This window comes from Petaurus breviceps, unplaced genomic scaffold (genome assembly GCF_028583685.1).
Source record: "Petaurus breviceps papuanus isolate PSGF00001 unplaced genomic scaffold, PetGlider_PUasm1.0 90825, whole genome shotgun sequence".
NCBI lineage: Eukaryota > Metazoa > Chordata > Mammalia > Diprotodontia > Petauridae > Petaurus > Petaurus breviceps.
In genome coordinates, this window is record NW_027187353.1 from 17,558,694 (window position 1) to 17,570,974 (window position 12,281).

General features: G+C 40.7%; 1 protein-coding gene across 3 annotated transcripts in view; it reads left to right on the top strand.

Moving 5' to 3' along the window:
- The window catches only part of UBE2Q2 (ubiquitin conjugating enzyme E2 Q2), a 61,913-nt gene that overhangs the window by 30,661 nt on the left and 18,971 nt on the right, over window positions 1–12,281 (top strand). For all 3 annotated transcript variants that reach the window (XM_069071411.1, XM_069071410.1, XM_069071409.1), the window contains exons 2-5: window positions 2,299–2,403; window positions 5,336–5,440; window positions 6,776–6,832; window positions 9,084–9,224. In XM_069071411.1, coding sequence (XP_068927512.1) covers window positions 5,411–5,440; window positions 6,776–6,832; window positions 9,084–9,224 — 228 coding nt within the window. In that variant the 5' untranslated portion in view covers window positions 2,299–2,403; window positions 5,336–5,410. The remainder of the gene's footprint in view (window positions 1–2,298; window positions 2,404–5,335; window positions 5,441–6,775; window positions 6,833–9,083; window positions 9,225–12,281) is intronic.

The window sequence follows — 12,281 nt, forward strand, 5'->3', positions numbered from 1 at the left end:
CACATTACTTTAGAGATAACATTTCTGAGATGCTTTACAGACCTTAAAATTCTGTCAGTCTTAGTTTTTGCCATTACCACCAATATCCTTCGGCATAAAAACGATTCAGATGGAACCTTAACATACACAGTATTATGCACTTAGAGAAATAGTATCTGATCTTAACCTCCTTGCTGTGAATTCTTTTAATATGGATTGGACCCCTCCAGTTCAGAAGAGTAACATAGACGTTATAATTTTGCTCAATGTGGAAGCTGTCTAATGTTTGCCAATTTTATGCCCTGGGTTCCTGGACATGGTTGATGTTATTTTAAAAATACAATACTGAAGCAATCAAAATTGTCATCAACAAGCTGAGGAAATAAGTCTGGAAAAGATACAATTTATTTTTATTATGTTCTGTCAAAAGGTTTGGGTCATCGTGGGAGTTTCCGGATTGAAGTTTCGAAGTGAGGCTGATAAATATCCCATGTGTCATCTGGCCATCTTTGTTTAAGATAAATGGGGTGTATCCTCCTTAATGAAATTCAGGTGCCATAGGATTTCTCTTTTCTTCAAATTCCACAAATTTCTGACCTTCCAGTGCCAGATGAAGTAGGCTTTATTGTCAAATGTCAACAAGAGGAGCTGTTTCGTTACACCATATTTTTGTTATAACAAAGATTTTTGTAGGAAGTCGGCTACCTTTAGTTCAAATTCTGTTTCCTAAAGAATAACTATACAGGATCAAACCCAGTTGTAATAAGGACATCCCTTGAGGTAGATGTTTGTTTTACCTCTTAATATCTATTTTTAAAAATTAGTAAATGTATGTGTCTATGTATGCACATATAGAGAGAATCTTGCCTTCACCAAGATTACCCTCCATTTGCACCCTATTCATCTTGTGTGTTAGTAGTAATTTGCATATCGTCTCCCTCATTAAAATGTGAGCTCCTGGAGAACCCAGATGTTTTTTTTTTTTTGGTTGGTTGGTTGGTTTTTTGACCTCTCCTTGTATCCCCAGCACTTAGCTCAGTGCCCAGAACATAATAAACACTTACTAAATGCTTGTTGACTGATTAATCTTCATCTTCCAACTTATCTCTCCTCCCCCGACACTCAGAGAGGGGGCCTCAAAAAGCTATTTAGTAAAACTAACCAGCATATGAACAGAGTCAAAACATCTGTGTGTAGTGTGTAACACCACTATACCACCCCGACCTCTGTGAAGTAGGAAGCTGGGGCATACATGCCTCTGTTTGCAGTGCTAAGCTTGGTCATTATACTTGAATAGTTTTTGGTTTCCTTCCCCCCCCCCCCAATCTTTCCATTTACTTTGTTATAATCATTATTGACACGAACTTTTAAACAGTCTCTGTGGTGCTCCTTTAATTGGTTTCTTCAGCCTGGCTTACTTTGTTAACAGTTAGAATCAGGATGGGATAGCTCAAAGGCTGTTTCAATTCTTAACTGAAGTACTATCCAAAAGGCCTCCACTGCTAATGTTTATTTTGCTTTAAAATCTTGTGTGTCCCTTTTAAAAAGCTACAACCTTCCTCTCAAAGTTTAAGGCAAATGGAGAAATGGTTATTGGATTGGGAGAAAACAAAGACAATTAGGAATAGTTCCCCCCCCCCCCCCCAGGAAAGTATCACTTGCTAATTGCTGATTTTCTGAAAGATTATAGAATACAGAAGGCAAGTTTATCGTCACATTTATGCATCTGGAGTAGGGTGGTTAAAAAAAGTTAATCTGTCATGGCATTTCTTCTTTTCTTGGGATTCTTTAGAATTTGCTGGAGATGTGAAAGCACCAGCATTGGTAAGGTATTTAAGGGCTGGAAGACTGATTTTAATGTGGACAGAAGCTTTGGCCCTCGGCTCATCTACCCAGCAGAGGAGAGAGGTGCGTGGCCTGCTCTCACTCATAGGCCTTTGGATGTAAAAACCACCATTTCTATGGCTGTACCTTCCTTTTTGTTTTAAGAGTGCTGCATGGCCAAATGTTCCAGTTGGTGTTAGTCAAGGAAAACAATTGTTTCTGCCCCGAAGCGCGGTGGTGCGGTGTTAGTGTTTCTGCAGCGTTCAGTACGAGCCACCTGATCAGGGCCAGTTGTGGTGCTGAAGACGCTGTAAAGCATGGCCCCTGTGAGGTGCTCTCCTCTCCTTCGCAGGTTCTCTGCTTGGGGCCCACTCTCCCTTTGAATATGCCTGTTCATAGACACTGGTCCCTCTGCTAGTTTAATGGTGTTAGGCTGCTGGAGTACTGTGCTCAGGATGTAGCCAGACGTATTAACTGCAAGTCTTTCCACAACAGGAATCCTATCCATCTTCATCACCCATATGGTTTGTGGAGTCGGACGACCCAAATTTGGCATCAGTTCTGGAACGTCTTGAAGACATTAAAAAGAGCAACACCTTGGTGAGAACCCAAACCTGGCCATTTCCCTGTTTATCCTGAACATTATCAGAAGTTACCGTGTCCTATAAGCATGGTTCGATCATCCGGGGGCACCGGCCATTGGCCTTTTCTTATCTTTAGACTTTGGTCAGGGCCTTGCCCATTTACTTTGCTATCCGGTGCTTCAGGCCTTATAGTTGTGTCTTTCCTTACACAATCAGAGAGGTTTTATCCTTGCTTACAGTTGCCATCAGCAGATCTAAGTTTAGGCAAAAGGAAGTGGTGACTGGGAAGAGAAGGAAGGCTCCTGGCCCTGTTAAGTAGTTCCCTGACTGTTGGCTGTGACCTCTCTAAGATCCATCCTGCCTCAAGATCCTTTATGTTGATGTGATTAAATAAGTGTCTTCATATCGTTGATAGCCTTTTACTTCTGAAGCCAGCCAGGCATTCACAGTCACTGTGCTTTAAACCACAAAGACTAAGTTTGGATGTTACAAATGATACATAGGTGCTCTTTAAAGTAATGTTGTAATCTCTCTGACCTTCTATTTGCAAATTATAGACTCTTAGAGGTCAGAAGCATTTATGTTTGACTTGGTTTGTTCACGGCCGTGCATATAAGGAGACTAAATGTAACTGTACTTTGCTTTAAGAAAATCCGGTTGATGAAAATTTGGATTTGCAAAAGATATAATTAAGGGATGGTTCTTTACTTTATAAAAGTGGTCAGCATGTAATTCTTAGTAGCGGATTTTTTGAGTATTTTATTTAAATTGGAACCGGAAGGACAGTTTGTATTGTCATAATAGCTTTGTCTATGAGAACAACTTTTCACTGGCAACAAAACTCAGGGGGAAAAAAAGTGTTGGACAGCCTTGGTACTGATTTTGGAGAGTGTTTGAAAAGTGTGAAGTTGCATGATTATCACACACTTCTACATTCATTTGACGAAAAGCATATGTGTGCATATGTGTACACACACACACACACACACACACACACACACACGATATAAAGACAATAAATGAAACCATTTCTGTCCTCTGGTACCTTATGTTCTGCCAAAGAGTCAGTTTCCATTAAATAAGGCAATCAAAATGCATACAAAATACAGTAAATACAAGGGACCCTAGTGGAGGGTGAAGAAATCTGGAAAGACTTCACATAGAAGGTGGTGTTTGAGCAGCATTTTGGAGTAAACAAGCAAATCTAAGCAGCAGAGGTGAAGTCAGAGAGCCTTCCATTCATTGGAGACAGCTGGTACAGAGGTAAGGCGATGAGGTCTGCAGGGTCATATAGAAGCAGTGATAAGGCTAGTTTGCCTGAATTGTTGAGTTTGGGAAGATGGAAAATACATAATAAGATTGGGAAGGTAGACTGAGCCCAGGTTGTAAAGGGTTTTTTGTTTTTTTCTTTTTGGAGAGGGGAAGGTAGGGCAGTTGGGGTTAAGTGACTTTTCCAAGGTCACACGGCTAGTTTTGTGTTGTGTCTGAGGCTGGATTTGAACTCAGGTCCACTTGACTCCAGGGTCAGTGCTCTATTCACTGAGCCACCTAGCCGCCCCTGTGTAAAGGATTTTAAAAGCCAGAAGTGTTAACATTTGAAGCTAAACACAATAATAGGAGCCACAGGAATTTACTTTGGGGGAAGGGACAGTGTCAGATCGCCACCCTGTCATTACTTTGGCAGCATTGTGAAGGAGAGAGAGGAGAGTTGGATCAGGGAGACCAGTTAGGGCATCCCAGTAGGAGAAGCAAGAAGTCAGGAGAGTCAGATCAGGGTAGTCACACTATGAGGAGACAAGAGGGAGTGGTTGTAAGAGGTAGAAATGCTAAGAGTTGGCACCTGATGGACTCTCTCAGGTCAAGTTCCCTTGTACCATCTGCACAAAGGTTGCAGAGCTGGGTGACTGGACAGATGTTGGCACCTTTGCTGAAATAGGAAAGTTGAAAACAGCAGTGGGTTTTGGGTTTGGGAACAAAGATAATGAGTTTGGTTTTGGACTTGTTGAATTTGAGATGCCCCTAAGACATCCAGTTTGAAATGTCCTGTAGATAATTGGAGATGTGTGCCTGGAGCTCAGGAGAGAGACTGGGCTGGATTTATAGATTTGGAAGTCATCTGCATAGATTTAATCCTTAACCCATGAAAACTAATCATGTTGCCCAGTAAGATGGTGTAGAGGGCCCAGGACAGAGTCTTGTATACTCAGCATGAAGGGTACGAGGTGGATCATGAGGTAGCCTGATTAAGCTGAAAGTATGCTGGGTGTGGGTGTGGGTGTGTGATATGTTGGAACAAAATATGTCAGTAAAATTTTCACAGTAAACAATCTCTTAGTTATTTTATTAAAATAAACAAACTTTTCCATTTAGCTGTCATAAAGCACTATACATATCTCAATGTTGCAGTAATATACTATAGACTGATTTTTTTTTAAAGGGAAAAAACTTAAGAGTTGGGCACTACACAGAGCAGTGGGTTACATTTCAGCAGGGCCTGGAAATTTGGATGAGAAAAAACATTTATTTTCATTTAAAAACACGATTCTTAAAAAGGATCCCTAGGTTTCACCAGATTGCTGCCAGTGGGGTCCAGGACAGAAAAAAAGGCTAAGAATGACCTCCTGGTCTAGAGATTTTTTTCTCGATTTCTTCTTCCCTTTTTTCTCTTTTTGTTCTGTGTCATATATAATTCATCAAATTTTTTAGCGCACAGTCCATATCTATGCTGTAGCCTTCTCTAGTCCACCCTAGGAAAATATTATTGAAGATAATTTTCTTTTATATAGCTTTTGGAAGAAACTGAATAATTTAGACCAGTATTGTTAATGACAAAACAGAAAGATTTCTGTTGAAGTGGGTTAGGTTTTTATTTCATCCAAAAAGTATTAAATTGTTCCAGGGATTCTTCCCCAGAATTTTAAAACTGATTTGCCACAACATTTTCACAGCTTCTTCAGCAGCTGAAGCGGCTGATATGTGACCTCTGCAGGTTGTACAACCTTCCTCAGCATCCTGATGTCGAGATGCTTGATCAGCCACTGCCTACGGGTCAGGTAATGTCGTCATTCCCTTGGTGCTTATGATGTGGAGTAAAGCACAGTGATTGGTTCAGCAGAGCTTGCATTTCTGTCAGTCTGGAGTGTGTCTTGGTACATTGACCTGCATATGTTTTATGGATGTTGTAGTTATTTGAATGGGACTTCCCTTTATATTATTTCCTCCTGGCTTTTGTTACTGCTGTTTATAAATGCTGAAGAATTACCCTTTTTTGGCATAATGATGGGGTTGTTATTTATGTCCTGGCCGTTGATCAGAACTCCACACATTTTTGCAATCTCAAATTTTTCAGGCAAAGGAAAATCCTCTTCTGAGCAGTTGGCAAATGAGTATTTTCTTTCCTCAATCTTGTTTAAATCTCTTAGAAGCCAGCTTCTAATGTATCTTAAAGGAATATTTAGTTTTACCTACTCACCACATCCTTTCAGTCTGAGTCAGGCTGAAGTGTAAGTGGAATGAATTTTTAGAGAATCAGTTATCCCTTGTTAGGAGAGTGTTGGTCTTACATTGTTTAATGTGTTCATTCTTTGAATTAACTAGCTTTGGCAAGTCAGTTAACCTTTCTGGGCCAAGCTTTTTCTCCTGTAAAATGACACAGGCTAGATAATAGAGCCCTTACCTAAGGATCCTCTGTTTCTGAAACTCTTAGGACATTTGCAATACAAGAAAATATAATTCTATGAACCAAACAGTGCATAACCACAGGAGAAAGTTGAGTGGGAATGAAGTAACTTTGGGAAGACTTCACCCAGACATGAATTAAGCTAACAGTGACACCCTTTTATGTAATTTTAAAGCTTTGGAAAAATTGTGGGAAAGATTGAGACTTTACACAGTAGAAAAATAAGAACATTTAAAAGAATTAGTTATTTGGAGAAGTTTTGTGATTTTTGGTTCTTTAAAGAAAACCATTAGAACTATATGTGAATGGAACCTTTCTGGAGTAAATTAGAAGGAGAGCAGGCTAGAGTTTTTCTGGCAGCTGATGTGGGTTTTTTTTTTTCATTTGAATAGTGATTTTTATTTATTATTTATTCTAAATGTGTCTAATATTATTATGCCAAAGATAATAGGTTTAAAAAAAAAACTTTTTAAAATCATGTCTTGTTAAAAGCCGGTTAAATATATGTTAATAGTCAAAGCTGAGCTTTAAAAATTAATGAAATTTGTGTCATCAGCTGCCCTTATTTTAAATAAGATCCGAGGTAATGTTATTGAGACTCTGTAATTAAAGCAGCCTCCAAACTTGCTCATGCTCAGTGGGTGCTTAATTTAATATGGGACATAACGGAAGTATGCAGCGATCACTGACATGCCTTTCTGTACCTCAGAATGGGACTACAGACGAAGTTACCTCAGAAGAAGAGGAGGAAGAAGATATGGGTGAGGTGTGTATTTTATGCAGAAAGAACATCATTTTGCTAGTCATCTTACTAATAATGATCTGCTTACACACTATATTTAAACATGGAAAGTGTTCCTTTAACCTGTTTTGATCAACTAATAGTAATCCCTTGTTCCCAGTTGGCAGCTAGGTGGCGCCATAGTTCATAGAATCCTGGGTCTGGAGTAGGGAAGAGTGAGATCAAATCCAGCTTCATCCTTACTTACTGGCTAGATGCCTCTGGACAAGGCAGTTTCCTCATCTGTAAATTGGGGACAGTAATAGCACCTACCTCTTGGTTCCTCCCTCCCGGCTTGCTATTTCTGTCTCTCATCCCAGCTGTTCATAGTGGGTGCTGGCCCCTCCTCATCACTGCTTCCCGGCTCCCTCCAAGGCACATGAAGTCTCACCGTTTGCAAAAAAAGCATTTCCCAGTCTTTCTAAGCCATACTCCTTTCCTCTGAGACCATCCCCAACTTCTCCTGGCTGTATCTTGTTTGGATATAGTTGTTTGCATCTCGTCTCCCCTATTATTCTGTGAGTTCCTTGAGGGCAGGAACTATTTTTTTTTCCTTTGTTGTACCTTGAACATGGAGAACAGTGTTTAGCACATAGTAGGTGTTTTATAAATGCTTATTGACCAACTCAGTTGACAGAAGACCTCAAATAACTGACTTTGGAATTTCAGCTTGGTCTGATGGTTAATGGGCACATTCTTCTTTTTGTTTTTTTGTTTTTGGAGGGCAATTGGGGTTAAGTGACTTGCCCAAAGTCACACAGCTAGTAATTGTGTCAAGTATCTGAGGCTGGATTTGAACTCGGGTCCTCCTGACTCCAGGGCCAGTGCTCTACTCACTGCGCCACCTAACCACCCCTTAATGGGCACATTCTTAAACCAGGGTGTGATATGCTGAAAATGCTGTTTTAGGAAGAATCATTTTGCGTTGGCCTACCTAAAAGATTAGAAGTAGGGGAGGCTAGCAGTAAAGAAACCATTTTAAAAAATATTGCAGTCGTTAAGCATGAAGGACTAAAATAATGGCTATAAGAAGGCAAAGGGATCGATCAACTATTAAACATTCCAAAAGAAAAGCCAATGGGATTTGGTGATTAGTGCTATCTTTGACTCTCTCCTATTCTCATTCACTCATATCCAAAGTTTTGAGCCTAGTATATGGGAAACTGGGGAAAGAGAAGCTGTTTTAAGGAGATGATAAATGTATCTTTCAGGGTACTGAGAATGATGGGATGTCAGGAGAGCCTTATAGGGGATGATCTGTATGCAGAGAGAGAAGAGCCCTCAGACAGAGGCTGAGCTGGGGAGAGATCAGCGTTTAGTAAGTATCCTCAGAGGATGCTGTACTAGGAGGAAAGAGGAGAGCTGGAAGGTAGAAAGTATCTAAGAATGAAGAGCAGAAGGGCTGATGAACAGTGTCAGATGGAGAACAGTTCAGCAAGATGAGGACATGGAGGACAGTGCCATTTGGTGAGAAAGGTCAGTGATAACTGAAGACGTTTCAGTGGGATAGTAGACTCAGGGTGTGGTGAGGAAGTAGAGTGGGTCTGTACAAGGGGTCAGGTATGTCAGGGATCAGATGAGAGTGAGAAACAAGAAAGTAATTGAAAAGGGGTCATGTGATGGAGCTGAGAGCAGCCTGTACATATGGAGAGGACGGAAGGCAGAAGTATAGAAAGGCGTGCTTACAGAGACGGACAGGGTAGAGCTAGGTCCTGGACTTGGCTCTCCACTGATGCAGGGAGCTCTCCAGGGACAGAGGGGACAAAGCCACCTCTACCAAGACAGGGGCACCTTCTCTGAAACTCAGGGCATGAGGGAGTTTCCCAGAGCTTTGTCCAGGCTGTCACAGGCAGGGCCTGGATCCAAGACTAAATGGCTTCCAGGCCAACTCTCTACCCCACTACATCATCTTCCTTTTGTCCCTTTTAATCTTAGATTTGAAAGAGCTAGTACTTTTTTGTTGTTGTTTTGCTGCCATTGCATTTTTAACACAAATCTACATTATCCCCCTTTTTCAAAGCTCCTAGCCTTTTTTCATCTTCTTTTTAAAAAGAGCAAAAGAGGGTAATAGCTGAGCTGAAATGAAAACAAGGACTCTGGTGTGAAGTTAAAGTCCAAAACTGTCTGATGATTGTCTTTAAAATATCAAAAAATTGCAGTCTTTTCTTTCCTCTTCTTGAGTGGAGGGAGCCTACAAACCACCTTGGAGAAAGTGACATTTTTCATCTCCTTAAAGGACATTGAAGATTTGGATCACTATGATATGAAGGAAGAAGAGCCTGTTGATGGGAAAAAGTCAGAGGATGAAGGCATTGAGAAAGAAAATCTGGAAATATTAGAGAAAATTAGGAAGAATCAGAGGCAAGACCATCTCAATGTGAGTATTTGTGGATTTAAAACTTACACCCACACACACACACACACACACTCTGACAGCAGGAGAGAGGGAGAGAGAAGGCAGTAATATATTGTATCAGCAACGCAATATTCACAATGCCTACGACAATTGTAAATATGCTGATGTGGTTATTAATCACAAAATATATTGGGCTTTCTATATGGGGGATAAAGCTAGAACATTTATTAAAACACCAAATCACTGAGTCCCAAAACCAGAAAGTGAAAGCCATCAGAGTAGTTATGACATTGGCACAGGTAGATAAAGTAGAAAGCACCCACATTTTCAAGCCTTTAAAACAGAACAGGCTACCTCGGGCAAAGGTCCTCCTCTCCCCACTCACAGCAACCACCCAGCGTCCTGGAAGAGCGCTCCCAGCAGCTCCAGCCCCTGGCAGTCCTCAGCAGGAGTTCTTAGCAGAAATTCTGGCTGGGTCAAAAAGGGGTTTGCGCCTGCACCTCCACCTCAGCCACTGCTGCTGCCACCGCTACCGCCAATAACTGCAGGAATTCTAGCTTGGCTTCTGCTTCCTCTTGCCCCACCCCTTCCTGCTACGTCAGCAAGTCCAGTGGGGCATGGAAAATCTTTAAATCCCATAACCCTTACAGATACTAGAGAGAGGTGTGCTTACAAAGCTGCCCTTTGTGGTAGGGATGAGGACTGGACTCAGGTCTGCATTGATGCAGGGAGCTCTCCAGGGACAGAGGGGACAAAGCCACCTCTACCAAGACAGGCGCACCTTCCCTGAAACTCAAGGCATTAGAGACTTTCCCCAGAGCCTTGTCCAGATTCTCACAGACCAGGAGGTGGCAGAGGCAGGGCCTGGATCCAAGGCTAGCTCCCTACCTCCTACATCGTGTAACACACACATGGGTGTGTCAGTACACACATCAGTATGTATGTATATATACATGAATATATGTATGTTTGTGTGTATATATACATGTAGACACTTGGATTCAGAGTGATATACCTCTACATCTAAGTAAGTTAGAATCATGAACCTTGTCTGCATGTGGGGTAGAAAAACTTGTGTCTTCAAACATTTTGTTCTTTTGTTTTCATTCATTTCTTTTTATAAAAATTCCTGATGATAGTTCCTTGGTGAGTTAAGTTCTGAGTTAGTTTTCTTCTTGAGTTTAAATAATCCTTTTAGTTTTTGTCTCTAGATGAGCTTTCAGTAGTATCAAAGACCTTCCAAATAACGTCAGACAATTCTTCCATAGAGTGTTCCCTTGGCATCACAGACACCTCCACCTGGGGTGTCTGGCGCACAGGCTGTCATGGTGAGCCCTGTGAAGGAGGCAGCCTCTTAGCCTACTGTAATAGTACTATTAATAGAACAGGGGAAAGGGCGGTGCTGCATATGTGTTTGTTTGTATGTGGTATTTTTTTTTTATAAGGAATAAGTCATATATTTTTTAAAAAATGAGCCTAAACCTTTTTGATGTCTGATTTTTCTTCACAGGATATTCATTTAAACATTTGTCATGGCTTTCTGGAATGGGGGGGATATATAGTGGGAAATTTAGGCAATGTGAAAGTCAAAGGTATCACAAATTTAAAAAAAAAAACAGACATTTGTTCAGAGCCTACTGTTATGTGATGTTTAAGGAAAGATACAGAAATAAATAATACATAGTCCTTGTTCTTGGGAGGTTACAGTCTTTTTGGGATGGTGCTGCTAAGGTAAAATGTGATACAAGCATGATCCAAGATCTGTGTCATTAAATTAGAGGCGGGAGAAGCCACTATGTTAGAGTTAAGTGACTTACCCAAGGTTACACAGCTAGTAAGTGTTAAGTGTCTGAGGCTGGATTTGAACTCAGGTCCTCCTGACTCCAGGGCCGGTGCTCTATTCACTGTGCCATCTAGCTGCCCCCATGTTCCAACTTTTTTAATATTTTCCCTAAAATAGGACAAGTCAAATCTCTAGGCAAACATTTTGTGTACAACAGCAGGACTCAAGAGTTCCTTTTGAGGACTGGTCCAGAAATCTTGTTATATAGATAAGAATACTAGGTGCAGAGAAGAGGGAGAGTCTGGCCGCCAGCCCAGGGTTCTGGGCACCTAGGCCTGTGTTTGTGTCAAACAGCAGCATTTTTTGAGCAGTAAATGCATAATTTTAGCATCCTGAAACAAAAATCTCTAGTTTTAGAACTTTTCAGTGCTTCTTTGTTGCTTAATAGAGTTTTCCTCAGCTATTGACCAGTTTTTCTCCTTTACATATAAGCACTTCAGCTCTATGAAGAGCAAATAAATGATTGAAACAATATTTGGGAAGACAGCAGAAAAGGGATTTTGCAGTTTTTTTTTGCCCTTTTTTGGGGGGAGGGCATTTGGGGTTAAGTGACTTGCCCAAGGTCACACAGCTAGTTTTGTGTTAAGTTTCTGAGGGCGGATCTGAACCCAGGTCCTCCTGACTCCAGGGCCGGTGCTCTATTTACTGCACCACCTAGCTGCCCCTGCAATGATTTCTTGAATGAGGTGGCATATCAACTTCATTTTCAGGAAAATTTGAGCCTTTTTTTAAGGCAGATTTACTTTAAAAGAATTGACCAGATGAATTCATTCCTTGTTCAGTTGAAACAATACAAAAACTATACTATCTCTTTCTTTTTTTCTTTCACTGAAAATATATAAAAGAAAAATTAATTTAGATTAAGAAGATGTCTGAAACTTTTTGATTTGCATCTCTACCTAGGAATTTGACACTAAAATCCTCCATACTAACTCGGAAGGTAGTGCTATAAGTGAACAACCCCACCCCCCAAGAAGCCTCTGGATTTCTCTTGAGTGTTGTCCCCTAGAATAGAGCAATACATAGGGACTGATTTTGAGTGTAAATGATTGGAGTAGCCTTAGGAAGAGCTAAGAGAATCAAGAATCAGTTACACTAGAGAATTGCATTGAACTTTTCCTTAAAAAATTACCATTTAATCTTCCATAAGCACAAGGGATCACCTACAGATTCAGTTGCTAAGGTAAGATTCTGCTAACATCATAGATGATAGACTAGGATAGAAACAGCATAGT